The 20,982-nt window shown below is 42.4% G+C and overlaps 1 protein-coding gene across 2 annotated transcripts; it reads left to right on the forward strand.

Annotated features, from left to right (window-relative positions):
• The first annotated feature begins 589 nt into the window (after positions 1-589).
• LOC118372220 (histone acetyltransferase KAT2B) lies at positions 590-20,522 on the forward strand. 2 transcript variants are annotated; one of them, XM_052472564.1, is made up of 18 exons: positions 590-1,672; positions 3,882-4,008; positions 4,160-4,305; positions 4,382-4,468; positions 4,556-4,737; positions 5,024-5,215; positions 5,324-5,427; positions 10,934-11,059; positions 11,305-11,444; positions 12,362-12,570; positions 13,804-13,930; positions 14,165-14,275; positions 15,163-15,306; positions 15,417-15,531; positions 15,679-15,706; positions 17,077-17,140; positions 17,231-17,315; positions 18,474-20,522. In XM_052472564.1, exons 1-18 carry the CDS (start codon positions 1,472-1,474, stop codon positions 18,665-18,667), a joined length of 2,382 nt encoding a protein of 793 aa, XP_052328524.1. In that variant the 5' UTR covers positions 590-1,471; the 3' UTR covers positions 18,668-20,522. The 2 variants fall into 2 exon arrangements, with proteins under 2 accessions (XP_052328524.1, XP_052328523.1); XM_052472563.1 differs by having other exon boundaries at positions 591-1,672; positions 15,676-15,706.
• Positions 20,523-20,982: the final 460 nt, after the last annotated feature.

Below are 20,982 nucleotides of genomic sequence, written 5' to 3' on the forward strand. Positions count from 1 at the left end.
TGACCATTTGCTGCATTTAAAACAACTGGGAACTGGGAATTCTCAGACTTCAGTGTGCTCAAGACAACTGGGAACTGGGAATTCTCAGACTTCAGTGTGCTCAAGACAACTGGGAACTGGGAAATTTCAGACTTCAGTGTGCTCAAGACAACTGGGAACTGGGAATTCTCAGACTTCAGTGTGCTCAAGACAACTGGGAACTGGGAAATCTCAGACTTCAGTGTGCTCAAGACAACTGGGAACTGGGAATTCTCAGACTTCAGTGTGCTCAAGACAACTGGGAACTGGGAATTCTCAGACTTCAGTGTGCTCAAGACAACTGGGAACTGGGAATTCTCAGACTTCAGTGTGCTCAAGACAACTGGGAACTGGGAATTCTCAGACTTCAGTGTGCTCAAGACAACTGGGAACTGGGAATTCTCAGACTTCAGTGTGCTCAAGACAACTGGGAACTGGGAAATCTCAGACTTCAGTGTGCTCAAGACAACTGGGAACTGGGAATTCTCAGACTTCAGTGTGCTCAAGACAACTGGGAACTGGGAATTCTCAGACTTCAGTGTGCTCAAGACAACTGGGAACTGGGAATTCTCAGACTTCAGTGTGCTCAAGATAACTGGGAACTCTGGGGGAAAAAGATGAGCTGACTGAGAAATATCTTCTGAACGGTCATCCAACTAGGAATTCCATGTAAAGACAATCGGGCATCTTTATAGAGCTTCAACGTCATGATTTGACCCCCCCCCCTGAGTGGCGCAGCGGTCTAAGGCACTGCATCTCAGTGCTAGGTGTTACCAGGTTGTATTGGAAGTCCCATAGGGCGGCACACAATTGGCTCAGCGTCGTTAGTGTTTGGCCAGCGTAGGCCATCATTGTAAATAAGATTTTTTTCTTAACTGACTTGCCTAGTTAAATAAATATCAAACTTGTCCTCACCCTGGCTCTCAGAAAGCAGCCCCGACAGCTTACAGACAAGAAATTATGATGACTGAATATTATCAGGTCAGAATAACAAAACTATGTTGTAAAGTGTAATAATGGGCCTATAATAGGAAACATAACATTTAGCTACTCGTGTAACTACAAGGCCCGTTACATTATTGTAGTATTTGTAAGGCAGACATCAGGAGCAGCTTTTGTCTTCCCTTCCCATTTCGGTAGATTAATGCAGGCCTGGTCCTACCTACTGTTATGCCTATGACGGTTTCTGACACCACTTGTCACTGCTCGGTTACATTTGACCTTGAAATTCTTGCTACAAATTGTTACATTTTTTGTGACCTCTCCCCTGATTCATAGCCTACTGGAATAACAATTTTTGTCACCCCTAGTGGAGAAAAAACGGACCTACAATGACAAATAAAAAAAGTAGGGATGAGCGCCATGTCTGATTCAAGCGTAGTGTAATAGAGAACGGGACATTTTAACGTTTTAGCTCCAGGGTCGGGGATCGCGTTCGGTCTCGGTATCGAGGATGTCCGAGGGCGCAGGTGTTCAGCAGGGCTCCCCGGCCATCGGTGCGGCGGGATCGGCTCCTGCGGCTCCGGGAGCCGGGGGAACGGAGGGTTCGGGCGCCACGGTAGGATCGGCACGAATCGCGGCGAAGAAGGCGCAGCTCCGCTCCTCCCCGCGCCCTAAGAAACTGGAGAAGCTCGGAGTGTATTCCTCTTGCAAGGTAGTATGTCGTCCATTATTAAATTATTTAGAAATTATTATAAATGTTTCAATGTTTTGCAAATAGATTGTGCTTCAAATGCTTGTTGGTTTGCAGTGCTGCTATAATGCAAGCGCAGTAAAGGAAGCCATTGCCGCACAATATATATATTTTTTCATATCCCTCATTCTCTATGCAAAATGGTCCTTTTGGAAAATAATATCAGGACCAAAAACGGCAACATGTTCAGTCTGGCGCTCCCATATTTACTATTACAATGTTTCTTTCTAGGCGGGAGAGTAGATTTAAACATTCTCTTGCGCTTTGACAAATTCAGGTTTTGCGTGGTGGTGCATAGCCTGAATGACTCCAAGCTAGGGGAGTGTGCGGAGTGTAAATTCACCCCTCTGGAAAAGTGACAGTGTTTTTGCTGTCTGTCAGCATGGCGCGGCGTTGTAAACTATTAAGTATTTATTGCGTTTATATAACATCTGCAAGGAGATACGTCTTTGTTTTGACAGGGTGACAGCTGTTGGGGGGCGGAGTTTGTTGTTGTTCATCGGCGCATGTTCCTGTGCGCAGCTCCAGCTGAAAATAATAACGGATATGTAGCACTTGTAGTAAGAGGGCTGTCCCACCAGGCGCGGATTTAGCTATGCGTTTTACATATACGTTTTAGTAATTTATCTTCAGCAGAGGCTCTTATCCAGACCGACTTACAGGTAGTGCATTCATCTTAAAGGGAAAATCCACTCAAAAACTACTAAATTATAGTTTTGAGTAGATTTTCCCTTTAAGATAGCTAGGTGAGACAACCACATATCTCAGTCATAGTAAGTACATTTTCCTCAATCAAGTAGATATCAGCAGCAAAGTTAGCGCGAGTATGCCACTTGTTTACCAAGCTGTCCATCACTTGTCAACTTATGACATAGAGAAGTTGAACAGGTTTATAAACATATAGCATGTTTTTAAATGTTTTATTTATTTCACCTTTATTTAACCAGGTAGGCTAGTTGAGAACAAGTTCTCATTTGCAACTGCGACCTGGCCAAGATAAAGCATAGCAGTGTGAACAGACATATTGGTGTGCAAAAGAGCAGAAAAGTAAAGAAATAAAAACAGTATGGGGATGAGGTAGGTGAAAATGGGTGGGCTATTTTCCAATAGACTATGTACAGCTGCAGCGATCGGTTAGCTGCTCAGATACAGTGCCTTGCGAATGTATTCGGCCCCCTTGAACTTTGCGACCTTTTGCCACATTTCAGGCTTCAAACATAAAGATATAAAACTGTATTTTTTTGTGAGGAATCAACAACAAGTGGGACACAATCATGAAGTGGAACGACATTTATTGGATATTTCAAACTTTTTTAACAAATCAAAAACTGAAAAATTGGGCGTGCAAAATTATTCAGCCCCCTTAAGTTAATACTTTGTTGCGCCACCTTTTGCTGCGATTACAGCTGTAAGTCGCTTGGGGTATGTCTCGTGCTACGGATGGGTGTTGCCATCGTGACCAGTGAACTGAGATAAGGCGGAGCTTTACCTAGCATGAACTTGTAGATGACCTGGAGCCAGTAGGTCTGGCGACGAATATGTAGTGAGGGCCAGCCGACTAGAGCATACAAGTCGCAGTGGTGGGTGGTATAAGGTGCTTTAGTGACAAAACGGATGGCACTGTGATAAACTGCATCCAGTTTGCTGAGTAGAGTGTTAGAAGCAATTTTGTAGATGACATCGCCGAAGTCGAGGATCGGTAGGATAGTCAGTTTTACTAGGGTAAGATTGGCGGTGTGAGTGAAGGGGGCTTTGTTGCGGAATAGAAAGCCGACTCTTGATTTGATTTTCAATTGGAGATGTTTGATAGGAGGAAGGAGAGTTTACAGTCTAGCCAGACACCTAGGTACTTATAGATGTCCACATATTCTAGGTCGGAACCATCCAGGGTGGTGATGCTGGTCAGTCGTGCGGGTGCAGGCAGTGAACGGTTTAAAAGCATGCATTTGGTTTTACTCGCGTTTAAGAGCAGTTGGAGGCCACGGAAGGTGTGTTGTATGGCATTGAAGCTCGTTTGGAGGTTAGATAGCACAGTGTCCAAGGACAGGCCGGAAGTATATAGAATGGTGTCGTCTGCGTAGAGGTGGATCAGGGAATCACCCGCACCAAGAGCCACATCATTGTCTGTGTGCTTATGTTGCTTTATAATCCTTGTGACCCTTTGCTGTAGGCTGAGGGGGCCTGTAAGTGTAACGGCTGGAAGAGCCAGAACCCCCCTCCCACGCCTCCCCGTACGGACCAGCAGCCCAACACTGTCAACCTGCAGGAGCCCTGCCGCAGTTGTTCCCACACACTGGGTAAGACTAGGGGTAGATGGTACAGGCAGATGTAATGTTCTAGAAAAGCCAAGTAATAAAGCAGGTTTTCAGAAGTACATTAGTCAGAGAAACAAAATAAAGTCTGTCCTCTCTCTCTCTCACCCTCTCTGACTCTTTATCTCCCTCTCAGGTGACCATGTAACCCACCTAGAGAACGTCTCAGAGGAGGAGATGAACAGGCTTCTGGGTATAGTCCTAGATGTGGAGTACCTGTACACATGTGTTCACAAAGAAGAGGATGCTGACACCAAACAAGTCTACTTCTCCCTATTCAAGGTAGGCCACAGCTCAACATGTCTACAACACATTACTTTCAGTGCATCGGTTTCACAATTTCTTCTTTCTCCTTCAGCTGTTGAGGAAATGCATCCTACAGATGGGCAAACCTGTGGTGGAGGCGCAGGAAAGTCCTCCCTTTGAGAAACCCAGCATCGAACAGGCAAGTGCACACACACTCTGAGGAAAAGTGACACATTTAGATCAAACTTCCACAAGATGTAGACATTGATCTCTGTGTCTTCAACAGGGGGTGAATAACTTTGTCCAGTACAAGTTCAGCCATCTTCCCTCCAAGGAGCGTCAGACCATTGTGGAGCTGGCCAAGATGTTCCTCAACCAGATCAACTACTGGCAGCTGGAGACGCCCTCACAGAGACGACAGCGGGCGCCTGCTGATGATGCTGCCGGATACAAAGTCAACTACACCAGGTAGAAGGCGCCTTTTGATGATTCAATTGCAACTGCTGGCAGGCACACTTTGATGATGTGCCCACCTTCATTTCGCAAACACTTGAACATCGATTACTGTAGCTCTGGTGTGTTTAGTGCCCAGTACACCCGTAACTTGAACCTTGGTACCAACAGATACATTGTCCTCCTAGAGCCGATGAAAACCTCTTCATACCAATAGATGATGCACACATTTCATTCAAATTGTATCAACATTATAACCCATAATCAAGCCCATATTTTTGTGGTGTGTTTTTCCCCCCAGATGGCTGTGCTACTGCAATGTCCCCCAGTTCTGTGACAGTCTACCGCGGTACGAAATGACCCAGATCTTCGGTCGGACCCTGCTGGGCTCAGTCTTCACTGTGATGAGGAAACAGCTGCTAGAGCAGGCCAGGCAGGAGAAGGATACGTTACCCCCGGAGAAACGCACTCTCATCCTTACACACTTCCCCAAGTAAGAGACACACTGAGGGCATCGTGCACACACACACACGCAAGAGGTAGAGGAGGATTCCTAGTCTCTGTCAACAGTAGGTGTGATGAAGACATCTGTGTGCTGTAGATTCCTGTCCATGTTGGAGGAGGAAGTGTACAGTCACAGCTCTCCCATCTGGAGCGAAGACTTCCTGGTTGGATCCACAGGAGGACAGATCCCCATCCATACAGGTAAACACACCTGACCCTTGAACTGTAGCAGTGATATGATATGGGGGGTAGTTTAGTGTTAACACACAATTAGGCAACATACTTGAACAGGGGTATTTACAACCGGGGGGCTCTGCAGGGGGTCCATGAAAATATTCAGTACCGGTTTAAAGTGTGGACACACTTAGTCATTCAAGGGTTTTTCTTTATTTTGACTATTTTCTACATTGTAGAATACTAGTGAATGAATTAAAACTATGACATAACACACATGGAATCATAAAGTAACCAAAAAAAGTGTTAAACAAATCAAAATATATTTTATATTCTTCAAAGTAGCCACCCTTTGCCTTGACAACAGCTTTGCACACTCTTGGCATTCTCTCAACCAGCTTCACCTGGAATGCTTTTCCAACAGTCTTGAAGGAGTTCCCACAAATGCTGAGCACTTGTTGGCTACTTTTTCTTCATTCTAAATCATTACAAACCATCTCAATTGGGTCAAGGTCGGGTGATTGTGGAGGCCAGGTCATCTGATGCAGCACTCCATCACTCTCCTTGCTCAAATAGCCCTTACACAGCCTGGAGGTGTGTTGGGTCATTGTCCTGTGGAAAAACAAATGATAGTCCCACTAAGTGCAAAAAAAGGTGGAATGGCGTATCACTGCAGCACCCACACACCACCTCCATGCTTCACGGTGGGAACCACACATGCGGAGATCATTCGTTCACCTAGTCTGCGTCTCACAATGACACGGCGGTTGGAACCAAAAATCTCACATTTTGACTCATCAGACCAAAGGACAGATTTCCACCAGTCTAATGTCCATTGCTCATTTTTCTTGGCCCAAGCAAGTCTCGTCTTATTGGTGTCTTTTAGTAGTGGTTTCTTTGCAGCAATTCGACCATGAAGGCCTGATTCATGCAGTCTCATCAGAACAGTCAATGTTGAGATGTGTCACGAACAGGCTCGAACCCCTTAACAAAAAGGGAGACGACGTGGAGATAAGGAATAACAAAATATATTTATTAACTAAAGTAAGCTAAAATACAATTAACAATGGTGTGTGTGTAGTCAGTAATCAGTAGTGTAAATGAGTGGTTGTGTGCATAAATGTGATAATGAGGGGTGTTGAAAGGTGCCTACGCAAACAAACAAAATCAGCCACAAAAAAATCCACAACCAAAATCTATCAGTGTCTGCATGGAGAGAGTCTCCCCAATGAATGGGGAAAAGGTGCATTTATCCTTGGGACACACTCGAGCCCAGGTGTGTCCCATTTCTCTGACGACCCTCCCTGCTCTGCCCACCGACTTCCTATTAAGGAAAACAAGAGCAAAGAGAAAGAATTCGGCAGACAGAGTGGGAGGGTCGTCACAGATTTGTCTGTTACTTGAACTCTGTGAAGCATGTATTTGGGTTGCAATCTGAGATGTAGCTAACTCTAATGAACTTATCCTCTGCAGCAGAGGTAACTCTGATTCTTCCATTCCTGTGGTGGTCCTCATGAGAGCCAGTTTCATCATAGCGCTTGATGGTTTTTGCGACTGCACTTAAAGAAACTTTCAGTTCTTGAAATATTCTGCATTGACTGGACTTCATGTCTTAAAGTAATGATGGACAGTTGTTTTTCTTTGTTTATTTGAGCTGTTCTTGCCATAATATGGACTTAGCCGCCCTATTTGGAAAAATACTATCTTCTGTATACCACCCCTACCTTGTCACAACACAACTGATTGGCTCAAACACATTGAGAAGGAGTGAAATTCCACAAATTAACTTTTAACAAGGCACACCTGTTAATTGAAATGCATTCAATGTGACTACCTCATGGAGCTGGTTGAGAGAATGCCAAGAGTGTGCAAAGCTGTCATCAAGACAAAGGGTGGCTTCTTTGAAGAATCCAAAATAAATGTTGATTTGTTTAACACTTTTTTGGTTACTACATGATTCCATATGTGTTATTTCAAAGTTTAGATGACTTCTCTATTATTCTACAATTGAGAAAATAGTACAAATAAAGAAAAACCCTTGAATGAGTAGGTGTGTACAAACTTTTGACTGGTACTGTATATATATTTTTAATGTTTTTTTTATGAATATCGCTAGCAACAACAGAATAAACACATTTTGAATTACATACACTACCATTGAAAAGTTTGAGGTTACTTAGAAATGTCCTTGTTTTTTAAATCACGTTTCACATTTTTGGTCCATTAAAATAACATCAAATTGATCAGATGTACAGTGTAGACATTGTTCATGTTGTAAATGACAAATGTAGCTGGAAACGGCTGATTTTTAATGGATACCAGTTTAAACATCAACAGTGAAGAGTTGACTCTGGGATGCTGGCCTTCTAGGCAGAGTTGCAAATAAAAGCCATATCTCAGACTGGGCAATAAAAATAAAATATTAAGATTGGCAAAAGAACACAGACACTGGACAGAGGAACTCTGCCTAGAAGGCCAGCATCCAGGAGTCACCTCTTCACTGTTGACGTTGAGACTGGTGTTTTGCGGGTACTATTCAATGAAGCTGCCAGTTGAGGACTTGTGAGGCATCTGTTTCTCAAACTAGACTCATTTGTGCACCAGGGCCTCCCACTCCTCTTTCTATTCTGGTTAGAGCCAGTTTGCACTGTTCTGTGAAGGGAGTAGTACACAGCGTTGTAAGAGATCTTCAGTTTCTTGCCAATTTCTCGCATAGAATAGCGTTCATTTCTCAGAACAAGAATAGACTGACGAGTTTGTCAAGAAAGTGATTTGTTTCTGGCCATTTTGAGCCTGTAATTGAACCCACCAACACTGATGCTCCAGATACTTAACTAATCTAAAGAAGGCCAGTTTTATTGCTTGTTTAATCAGAACAACAGTTTTCAGCTGTGCTAACATAATTGCAAACGGGTTTTCTAACGATCAATTAGCCTTTTAAAATGATAAACTTGGATTAGCTAACACAACGTGCAATTGGGACACAGGAGTGATGGTTGCTGATAATGGGCTTCTGTACGCCTATGTAGATATTCCATGAAAAATCAGCCGTTTCCAGCACCAATAGTCATTTACAACATTAGCAATGTTTACTTTGTATTTCTGATCAATATAATATTATTTTAATGGACAAAAAATGTGATTTTCTTTAAAAAACAAGGAGATTGTGACCCCAAACTTTTGAACGGTAGTGTACCTTGAATGATTTCAACTTTATTTATCAACTCCTAATATTGAGTAGATTACACTCACTGGAGTATCTGACATATGCTTTGTAAAAGCACCCACGAATAGGCTACCAGTCAATAGGCTACCAGTCATTGGGCTACCGGTCAGGAGACTACCGGTCAATAGGCTACCGGTCAATAGGCTACCAGTCAATAGGCTACCAGTCAATAGGCTACCAGTTATTGGGCTACCGGTCAGGAGACTACCGGTCAGTAGACTACCGGTCAGTAGACTACCGGTCAGTGGAACCCTGCGTTACCAGGATACAGTTCCACACCCCATCACCAGGTGGCAGCACCAACCGAGTCAAGGCCAGGGCTCTGCTCGGAAGCCTTCATAAGCACATCAGGTGCAGGTGTTTAGGGTGATTATTATTCTTATTAGTCTGTCCCAGCTGGCAGAGCTGTGAGGCTGCTGGTTTGTTTGGTGGCCATGAGGCTTTTTGTTGGGTTTTGAGTCTTTAGTTTGGCGTGCCTGTTTTTAGTTTTCCCAAAATGTGTCAAATACTAATCTCCACCAAGATGTCAAGAAGAAGTTTGCCCTGGACCCTGGGAAGTTAGCTGTTTCCTGGGCACATGTACATACAACGCGGCCCTCATACTCTGATTTCTCACATCAAATCAGGTTACAGACCATGTAACTTGGCATAATACCCATTAACAGCGTCCCCAGGCTCCTGGCATGGGAACATTTTGCCTCAAAGTGGGACTTCAAAGGGGTGTGATTGAAATTGAGGCGGGAGAGGGTGCAAGCCTGCTACAGCTGTATTGGATTGGACTTTTAAAAATGGCGAAAATCCATACATTTCTATCAAAGCAACAGTGTTGCCATATTTGTGGTTTTACCGACAAAACAGGCTACTTGAAAAACTAAGTTGTGGGTGAAAATGTATTGTTTGCGTGTTTTAGGGCTATTTCTAAGTAGCACCGCGGCCGCCATGGCATTTCTCTTAAAAAAGTTATTTTTCACTGACCTGCTGCTGACAGTAAGGCAGGCTGTTTCTGGTGGGGAGGGCCAAAGGGGTGATCAATTCAGTGAATGAAATTACGATCTCATCCTCAGTAGCCTATTCCAGCAGGCTATTGGGAAACACAAGCATTTCTTACCTCGAAATCACCAAGCTATTCATGTTGAATAAATGAGTCTGTTAATTTGAACTAAGCATGCTGCTAAATTGTTCAGTTTACATCTTGCCTACATTTTGTTTAGGCTACAGTAGATTATTCTGAAATGAGATGTTGGCCTACCAGGGGCTATAGCTAAGCAAACCATGGTGAAATTTAAGTACAATTCTAAACCCAGATTTTAGTCACTAGCCTATGCCTATTGAAATGACAAGTCAATCTTGAAAATGGGCCATTTGACTGTTTGTAGTTTTAACATCTAGCACATAATAACAGCACAATTGCCAGAAAATAGCATGACATTAGTTTTTTATGTTCGTCAAAGTTTCTTGCTCAGAGATTTCGAGATGTCCAACTTTTATCACTCAAACTCTCTTGCATAGTTATGCACATGTGCAAAGGGGATATATATACAATTATAAACCTGGTTCAAGCCCTGAATGCTGATTGGCTGAAAGCCGTGGTATATATGTATATACCATTTTTTTACTGTACTAATTACATTGGCAACCAGTTTATGATGGCAAAAAGGCACCCCAGGGTTTGTTGTATATGGCCAATATACCACGGCTAATGACCGTATCCAGGCATCCGTGTTACGTCATGCTTAAGAACAGCCCTTAGCCGTGGTACTGTATATTGGCCATATACCCCCCTTGTATCTTATTGCTTAATCATTGCAGTCAAACAAGTTAAATCAACATCATTGAAGAAAAAGGATAAGGTGAATTTAATAAGAGAGAATTACATTTTCTCTTCCAAAATATTAAAATTCCTTCAGTACGTCATGTCATAGTTCGCAATAATTATTATTTTGAGGAAAATCTCATTTTGCTTCTAACGTTGTTATAAATTACTACGATATTCCTTCTTAATTGCCTTGATAACGTTATGGAAAAAGGGTTTATTGTATAAATATGGCAACTTCTCTTTTACTGGATTTTTTTTTTTTTAATGGGCTAGTTTTCAGGCCTTTTGGGTGGGTTTTGAGTGGTCATTGGGCTGGAAATTCTAGCTAGACCTGGCAACCCTGCACAGCGATCATATTATTTTTGTAACTCACTTCCTTGTTTAGCCCATAAATTGTGATGCTCTCTCTTTGAAAGACGTGATGTGATTGATATGAGTGCTTCTCTCCACTGTTAAATTAATCTGATGGTCTCACCTGTGTATAATGACAGTGATCAGTGCGCCCCCGGTGGCCAGGCCTCTGTACTACAGCACCAGCCCAGTATCAGTGGACCCATCTAGCTGTGGCAGTGTCAGTCCTGCCAGGAAGACAGCCTCTGCTCTGGAACCCAGCCCAGGTAAACACAACAGGCTTTAGACACAGATCTAGGATCAATTTACCCACCAGAAATTATCATCTTAACCATTAGGCTCATCCATTCCTCCTCCTCTCCCCTGAGACGATTCCCCAGGTTGTTGCTGTAATTGAGAATGTGCTCTCAGTCAATTTACCTGGTAAAATAAGGGTAAAAAAAATTATAATAAATAATCTGGCCTTAGATCAGTTTCTATGGGCAACTTGACATATGATCTACCTGTGTAGGTGGGCAGAAGCGGAAGCCATCGGAGCCCATCCCCCATGATGAGACTAAGAAGCTCAGGATCGTCGGCGACATCCCCATGGAACTCATCAACGAAGTCATGGCAACCATTACTGACCCGACCTCCATGCTGGGACCAGAGGTAACATCAAACGCTCAGTCAGTTCAACATATAGTCATCAATAATTCCAGAGTTTAACACGGAACCCAAACCGGCTGTGCGTGTGCGCCATCGTGCATACATTTATTTTGTCCCCCTACACCAAATGCGATCATGACACGCAGGTTAAAATATCAAAACAAACTCTGAACCAATTATATTAATTTGGTGACAGGTCAAAAAGCATTAACCATGTATGGCAATTTAGCTAGTTAGCTTGCACTTGCTAGCTAATTTGTCCTATTTAGCTAGCTTGTTGTTGCTAGCTAATTTGTCCTGGAATATAAACATTGAGTTGTTATTTTACCTGAAATACACAAGGTCCTCTACTCTGTCAATTAATCCACACATAAAACAGTCAACCGAATTGTTTCTGGTCATCTCTCTTCCTTCCAGGCTTTTTCTTCTCTTGACTTTCTATTGCGGTTGGCAACTTTCATAAATTAGGTGCATTACCGCCACTGACCTCGTTCGTCTTTCAGTCACCCACGTGGGTATAACCAATGAGGAGATGGGAGAGGCAGGACTTGCAGCGCGATCTGCGTCAGAAATAGAAAGGACTTATATTTTAGCCATTGGCAATGCAGACGGTCGCGAGCGGTGTGTGTGCAATAAATGAATAACATAGATTTCAAAATTGATTTTGCAACGCTCGTGTCGCGTGCGGTGTTGTCAGCCTGTTACACTCTATTCCATCTCAGTTAAAAATCAGTTAGTGCATGGATATCTGATTATGATTGCCCACCCCTGTAAGTCATTGTTTTATAGACAGTATTATAGAGGTTGATGATGGTGTTGAAGCTACTGCTGCTGCTGATGGAACACTGCTAAATCAGAATGAGTACTCTAATAGGACTTGATGATGATGAGTAAGGCTGACGTCATCCCCTACCCCCCAGACCAGCCTGCTGTCGGCCCACTCAGCCCGTGATGAGGCGGCACGCCTGGAGGAGAGGAGGGGGGTGATAGAGTTCCACGTCATCGGGAACTCCCTCAACCAGAAGCCCAACAAAAGGATCCTGATGTGGTTGGTGGGCCTCCAGAACGTCTTCTCCCACCAGCTGCCTCGCATGCCCAAAGAATACATCACACGCCTCGTCTTCGACCCGTGAGTGTTACGGTAGAGATGGACCCTGCTTGCCCCCAAAGAGAGAAATTGTCCCAACTTTGTAGCACAGAAATAAAATATTTATATCAGGGGTCACCAATTTGTAAGTCGCTCTGGATAAGAGCGTCTGCTAAATGACTTAAATGTAAATGTAAATGTCATCAACCTTTTCTGAGAGGAGATCACTTTCTGACTCAAAATGCAAGCTGAGCTCTACTGCTCAGAATCTTTTTAACATGACTGATGCCAATGCAACATTAACCAATCAAAAACAGTTCTGTAGCAATGAAGTTTGTGCAGAAGGATACATGCCCAATACATTATCACTGCATATTGACTATGCTTGAATTTCCCTGCCAATGTGGTTGTTCTCAGACCATTTTGAAATGATATTTAAAACATGTAGGTGTATGATCACACTGGTAATAGATCATGTGTTGTATTACTTGAGGCACAGCTGAGTGAGCATAATCATTTGCTTCCTTTTCTTTAAAAACCACACAAGCTTATGGGAACACTTTGCTATAGTCATTCATACAGCGGCAGTGCTGGTTGTAAGGTGAGTGGAAGTAGGAAGAACGCACATTTGATGTCTTATCAAAGTATTGAACAAAGTGTTGACAAACATGAACTTACTCTTTGCTGTGTTTGTTGAGTCTCTCTCAAGTCAGGTTTTAAAAGTTTTGAAATCTCAGTTTCAACTTTGCTGTGCGGTCGAGGCTTCTTTTTACAGTCTATGGCTCAGTCTACGCGGTGATCTAAACTATCTGATTGTCTAGCGGTAGGCCTATAAGTGCACTTGATATGCTCTCTGTGCCTGCCGTGCAGAGACATGAAGTGGTTAAAAATGGGAACACTTTCCCTTCTGAGCGCTAGGGCTGATGAATCAAGTGCACCTCCCGACAACAGCGCAAAACGAATATAGAAAAAATAGGAATGCAAGGCTTTATAGTTGTTGTTTATTAAGAAATGTGTAGTGATCAACTAGGAATGGCTTAGAGATCAACCGGTTAGTGACCACTGCTTTATATGAAGTTGCTCTACAGTTGTAAACAAAATGTAATTATTTGGTTTATAATAATTGATACAGAAATAGATATGTTACATTACAAGTATGTTTGACCCCTCAATGTTATGGCAACCATTGAACCTGGCCGTAGTATGAGTTGTTGCGATGACATTATCATTGAAGTGAATAAGAAAAAGGGAACTATTTATGTCCTCTCCAAACAGGAAGCACAAGACGCTGTCGCTGATCAAAGATGGCCGTGTGATTGGAGGAATCTGTTTTCGGATGTTTCCCTCACAGGGTTTCACAGAGATTGTGTTCTGTGCCGTCACCTCCAACGAGCAGGTCAAGGTACGAGACTGCAGCTCTTTTAGCCCGGTCCCAGATCTGTTTGTACCGTCTTTCCAACTCCTATGGTAATTTTCCACATGACAGTGACCATAGGACTTCGCTATACACAAACAAACAGTTCTGGGACCAGGCTACGGTTCCCCTTCTAGTCAAATTTCTGTTGGTCTTTACGGATGTACCTCATTCTTCTTGATTGATAAGTTTTTACCTTTGACCCCTACCTATCGTTTCCAGGGGTATGGCACTCACCTGATGAACCACCTGAAAGAATATCACATCAAGCACGACATCCTTAACTTCCTCACCTACGCAGACGAGTACGCCATTGGCTACTTCAAAAAGCAGGTCAGTATATGATTGGCTGCTTAAGAAGATCAACAAATGACATTATTGGTTATCTTGTTATGTTAGATGTTAGGTTCTAATTCTCAGAGTATAAAACTCAATGGACACTATGAAAGCTTAACCAAGTTTATTCTCCCAGAGGGTCAATACAGCTGCATTAGACAACAACATTTAACACAAGCACTGATATTTAACCTTTCCACCTACACACCTGAACAGCCAATGCATCTCTGTTGCTAGACAGAACCTTAGTGATATCTGTTCCTCCTCACTTCATCTGACCTGACCTCTACCCCAAAGTGCTCACTTTCCCTACACTCAGCACATTCCAAGCTTAATTGCACCCACCATATAACTTCCTCCTACAGGTAACCATTCTTCTGGCGTAGACCCTCTAAACCTAAGCACTCAATATTTCAATAGGATACCTGATAATTAGCCCTATCCCAAGTTTAGGAGTTAGTACCCAGAATCCAGCATAGGGAAACATCAATAAACTGGGTGTCTTTGTGAAATTGGACCTCTCTTACAGCTCTGTCTCGCTCTGTGTGTCTCACTCTGTCTGTCTGTTTCTCTCTGTCTGTATGTGTCTCTCTCTGTCTCTCCCTGTGTCTCTGTCTGTCTCTTTCTGTGTCTCTGTCTCTCTGTCTGTTTCTCTATCTCTCTCTGTCTGTGTGTCTCTCTCTGTCTGTCTCTGTGTCTGTATCTGTGTCTGTCTGTCTCTGTGTCTGTATCTGTGTCTGTCTGTCTCTGTCTCTCTCTCTTTCTCTCTCTGTCTGTCTGTCTGTCTGTCTGTCTGTCTGTCTGTCTGTCTGTCTGTCTGTCTGTCTGTCTGTCTGTCTGTCTGTCTGTCTGTCTGTCTGTCTGTCTGTCTGTCTATCTATCAGGGCTTCTCTAAAGACATCAAGGTTCCCAAGGCCAAGTATCTGGGCTACATCAAAGATTATGAGGGAGCGACGCTGATGGGCTGTGAGCTCAACCCCAGCATCCCTTACACCGAGTTCTCCGTCATCATCAAGAAACAGAAGGAGGTGTGTGTGGTGTGCGTGTGTGCCTACAAACGTGTCTATCTGTATAATAAATTGAGTTACCTCTATTTTCTCTCTCTCTCTTTCTGTCTTCCTCTCTCTCTGTCTCTCAGATCATAAAGAAACTGATAGAAAGGAAGCAGGCTCAGATCAGAAAGGTCTACCCAGGACTTTCCTGTTTTAAGGAAGGAGTTCGGCAGATTCCCATTGAGAGCATTCCTGGAATACGTTGAGTTTCTCCCCCTGTCATTATATGCCTAATTAGTCTACCTTCAGCAAAGGCAAATCTAAAGAGAGGTAGCAGTGAAGTGGGATAGGAAGGAAGTGTGTGGACAGTGTCTCTAATTTAACTCAGCTCCTCTTTGTCACCAGGAGAAACTGGATGGAAACCGGTGGGAAAAGGGTGGGTCTTTCAGTTCCTTATAGCTTATTCTCATCTATTGTGCATACCATTGTAGTAAACAGCTTATTCTCATCTATTGTGCATACCATTGTAGTAAACAGCTTATTCTCATCTATTGTGCATACCATTGTAGTAAACAGCTTATTCTCATCTATTGTGCATACCATTGTAGTAAACAGCTTATTCTCATCTATTGTGCATACCATTGTAGTAAACAGCTTATTCTCATCTATTGTGCATACCATTTTAGTAAACAGCTTATTCTCATCTATTGTGCATACCATTTTAGTAAACAGCTTATTCTCATCTATTGTGCATACCATTTTAGTAAACAGCTTATTCTCATCTATTGTGCATACCATTGTAGTAAACAGCTTATTCTCATCTATTGTGCATACCATTGTAGTAAACAGCTTATTCTCATCTATTGTGCATACCATTTTAGTAAACAGCTTATTCTCATCTATTGTGCATACTATTTTAGTAAACAGCTTATTCTCATCTATTGTGCATACCATTTTAGTAAACAGCTTATTCTCATCTATTGTGCATACCATTTTAGTAAACAGCTTATTCTCATCTATTGTGCATACCATTTTAGTAAACAGCTTATTCTCATCTATTGTGCATACCATTTTAGTAAACAGCTTATTCTCATCTATTGTGCATACCATTTTAGTAAACAGCTTATTCTCATCTATTGTGCATACCATTTTAGTAAACAGCTTATTCTCATCTATTGTGCATACCATTGTAGTAAACAGCTTATTCTCATCTATTGTGCATACCATTTTAGTAAACAGCTTATTCTCATCTATTGTGCATACCATTGTAGTAAACAGCTTATTCTCATCTATTGTGCATACCATTTTAGTAAACAGCTTATTCTCATCTATTGTGCATACCATTGTAGTAAACAGCTTATTCTCATAATAATAATAATAATAATAATAATAATAATAATAATAATATATGCCATTTAGCAGACGCTTTTATCCAAAGCGACTTACAGTCATGTGTGCATACATTCTACGTCTATTGTGCATACCATTTTAGTAAACAGCTTATTCTCATCTATTGTGCATACCATTGTAGTAAACAGCTTATTCTCATCTATTGTGCATACCATTTTAGTAAACAGCTTATTCTCATCTATTGTGCATACCATTTTAGTAAACAGCTTATTCTCATCTATTGTGCATACCATTTAGTAAACAGTTTATTTTCATCTATTGTGCATACCATTTTAGTAAACAGAAAAAAATAGGATTTGAGGGTTTCGTCCGAAGGCTTTACTAGTGAGCTACCACTGCTATCATTATGGTAACTCTGACAGGAAATTAGGTGATAACTTCCTGTTGTGATCCCAGGAAGGAGCTGAAGGATCCAGATCAGCTGTACAGCACACTGAAGACCATCTTACAACATGTTAAGGTGAGGGGCACGCACACATGCACATAACTCGCATGCACCAACGTGCGCACGTACACACACAGGTTTCTCACTATGTGTTATGTGTTATAGAGTCACCAGAATGCCTGGCCGTTCATGGAACCAGTGAAGAAGACTGAGGCTCCTGGTTACTACCAAGTCATCCGCTTCCCCATGGGTATGTATGGCACTACATATGGAACTCATCTGTGCCTGGCTCAACTCTTCAGGGGAAGGAATATAGCAGTACATCATTTGTAAGAAAACAAATATGGGTACCGTAATTGCTGGACTATTAAGCGCACCTGAATATAAATCGCACCCACTGAATTATTAAAAAATATGTATTTTGTACATAAATAATCCGCACATGTCTATAAGCCGCAGGTGCCTACTGGTACATTGAAACAAATGAACTTTACACAGCCTTTAAATGATGGCTTCATCCGATGTTGGATCGTTTTCATTGTCGCTCTCGTCACTTTCATCCGGAGGCAAATACCCCGCTGAGCTCATGCTGCCCCTTCAACACGCAGCAGTCCAGCCTTTCCAAACCCGTTGATGATAGTGGATTTTTTGACAATGCTCCACACTGTCAGAACCCACTGGCAGACTTGACCATAAGTTGCTCTTCGCACGTGGCCCGTTTTAGTGAAGGATTTCTCCCCACTTGTCATCCAAGACTCCCACTGAACAAGGAGCGCCACCTTAAATGCACAATTTACACTGATGTCGAGTGGCTGCAAATACTTTGGGCCATCTGCTTTTCTTCCCTCTGAAAGCTGTTGTTGTCTTTTTGCACTGAGTCAGTTCCTCACGCTGCTGTTTCCAACGTCTTATCATCGACTCATTAAGGCCAAGCTCCCGTGCAGCAGCTCTATTTCCTTTTCCAACAGCCAGATTTATCGCCTTCAACTTGAAAGCTGCATCATATGCATTTCTCCGTGTCTTTGCCATGATGAGGGTGACACAATTACTACCGTAATCAGAATGATGGGAAGTTTGAGCGCGCTCGATTTACGTCACATTATGTGACGGTGCTCAGTTTTTTGGCGGCATGAATCTTGTGAAAGCGTGAAAAATCCATAAATTAGCCGCGTCATTGTATAAACCGCGAGGTTCAAAGTGTGGGAATAAAGTAGCGGCGTATAGTCTGGAAATTACGGTAATTGAATTGAGCATAGTTACCTTAGTCAGAGACCAACATGTAATGGTTAGTGTGGTCATAGTGTGTTTTTGGTTAATCACATCAGAGTTTGGTTTGGTTTCATTTGATCATTTAGACTAGAGGTTAGTCAAGATTCATGTTAATGTTGTATTGTGTGATTATCTCCAGACCTGAAGACGATGTCTGAGCGTCTGAAGAGCAGGTACTACACCACGCGGAAGCTCTTCATGGCCGACATGCAGCGCATCTTCACCAACTGTCGAGAGTACAACCCTCCAGAGAGCCAGTACTACAAGTGTGCCAACCTGCTAGAGAAGGTCTTCTACACTAAGATCAAGGAGGCGGGCCTCATTGAGAAGTGAAGGGATGGGAGGGGCTTAAAGGGAGAGTGTGGTTTAGTTCTAATGATTTTCAAAAGGTTTTTATTGTCTTAGTGTTTATTTTTCTACTCTTGTCAACTAGAAAAACAGTAGGACCAGTAGGATATGGTGTAGGGAGGAGGGTTTTAGGTTCATTGGAATACTCAATGTCTGCTGTTGTATCACTCTCTTCTCTCCATCCTTGTCATACTGCCCCTCTGTCTTTTACTGTCTTTTATCAGTCTCTGCTTCTCCTTGCTCCACCTTGTCTTTGTTGACTCAGGAAAATAGATGTCATGTAGAAACTCCACCTGTACAGCTAACCTAACCCTACATCTATTCAGAGTCCTACTACATGCAGAAACTCCACTTGTACAGCTAACCTAACCCTACATCTATTCAGAGTCCTACTACATGCAGAAACTCCACTTGTACAGCTAACCTAACCCTACATCTATTCAGAGTCCTACTACATGCAGAAACTCCACCTGTACAGCTAACCTAACCCTACATCTGTTCAGTCCTACTACATGCAAACTCCACCTGTACAGCTAACCTAACCCTACATCTGTTCAGACTCCTACTACATGCAGAAACTCCACCTGTACAGCTAACCTAACCCTACATCTATTCAGAGTCCTACTACATGCAGAAACTCCACTTGTACAGCTAACCTAACCCTACATCTATTCAGAGTCCTACTACATGCAGAAACTCCACCTGTACAGCTAACCTAACCCTACATCTGTACAGAGTCCTACTACATGCAGAAACTCCACCTGTACAGCTAACCTAACCCTACATCTGTTCAGAGTCCTACTACATGCAGAAACTCCACCTGTACAGCTAACCTAACCCTACATCTGTTCAGAGTCCTACTACATGTAGACGTCACATCTGTAAACAACTGGACTGTCTGGGAGAAACAGGAAGGGATAATCAGCCAGTCAGTTACTCAGTCTGTCGTTCTCCAGATTGGTGTTACTGGATCGTAATGGTGCAGGGTGAAGTTGCCCCCAGAGTCAGTTTTGCATTTTCCCTACTAATGGTAACCGTTATGATTGTGGGATAGGAAGCTGATCCTTGATCTGTACCTAGAAGAAACCTCTCCTCAGGAGCCATAGTAATAAGTCATTAGTTCTAATGTGTATGTGTGTGTTACCTAAAGCGCGTGTGAGTGTACGCAAGACGTCATGCGAGGTCTGTGTCTCAGAATGTATGAGGTCAAAGTTTCTATGTATGTTAGAGTTCATCCTGCCAAAAAAAGGAAAATTATATTTCAAATCCACATGTATACATTAAGTAATTCAAGAGGTTAAACCTCTTGAATTATTTAATGTATATTTTCAATGTACTGTATATAAGTTACCCGTCTTGCTTGTCCATGTAAAAAGTCCCATAAGGCAAAAGGTGACCATGGAAATGCCCTTATTTATTTTTCAAGCAACTATTCAGCACCACATGGTGAATAACAACATTTTTGTTTTCCATCGAGCTGTTTTGTGTTTTTAGGGAAATGCACGCTATGGCTTATTTAACTATGTATAGTTCATCCTTATTTATGTACTATAATTTAAAGGAATAATGCTTAACAAAAGGTCTTAATTTATTTTGCCTAATTATTTCTGTCTAGCAAATGGAGATTGCTACCTTTGTACTTTGAAGATAAAAGAAAAGAGATTGTGCAGTACTATCTTGTTTTTCTGTTTTGTATAAAGATGTTTGTACTTTTTAAACTATAGGATACATCTGGATTTTGTGATATGTCTGGAAGAGTTATTACATGGCCTTTGTACTATTGCTTTTAATGCCGTAGTTATAACTGATTTTATAGACTGATTAAAATAGAAGTGAAAATAATGAATTTGAGTTATTTCTGCTACTGCAAATTACACTGACTGAGAAGTTCAGATCTTTGCAAATCTATGTAGAGCAAAAGCCCTGTTTCTTCATGGCACTAATGTAACCGATGTGAAATGGCTAGCTGGTTAGCGGTGGTGCGCGCTAATAGCGTTTCAATCGGTTATGTCACTCGCTCTGAGACCTTGAAGTAGTGGTTCCCCTTGCTCTGCAAGGGCTGCGGCTTTTGTGGCGCGATGGCTAACGATGCTTCGTGAGTAACTGTGGTTGATGTGTGCAGAGGGTCCCAGGTTGGGGCGAGGAGAGGGGCGGAAGCTATACTGTTACATTGATGCTGTTGACCCGGATCACTGGTTGCTGCGGAAAAGGAGGTCAAAAGGGGAGTGAGTGTAACTGATGTGGTGCGGCAAGCTAGTTAGCGGTTACAGCTATTACAACGAGCCCATCCTATAGCTCCT

The sequence above is a fragment of the Oncorhynchus keta genome, chromosome 20 (assembly GCF_023373465.1).
Source record: "Oncorhynchus keta strain PuntledgeMale-10-30-2019 chromosome 20, Oket_V2, whole genome shotgun sequence".
NCBI lineage: Eukaryota > Metazoa > Chordata > Actinopteri > Salmoniformes > Salmonidae > Oncorhynchus > Oncorhynchus keta.

Bases quoted from the DNA above. Each gene is read 5' to 3' on its own strand.
- LOC118372220 (XM_052472563.1), top strand. From the start codon at position 1,472: ATGTCCGAGGGCGCAGGTGTTCAGCAGGGCTCCCCGGCCATCGGTGCG. The intron at 5,428-10,933 runs GTAAACACACCT...GTATAATGACAG, and splicing joins ACAGATCCCCATCCATACAG to TGATCAGTGCGCCCCCGGTG. The intron at 17,316-18,473 runs GTATGTATGGCA...GATTATCTCCAG, and splicing joins AGTCATCCGCTTCCCCATGG to ACCTGAAGACGATGTCTGAG.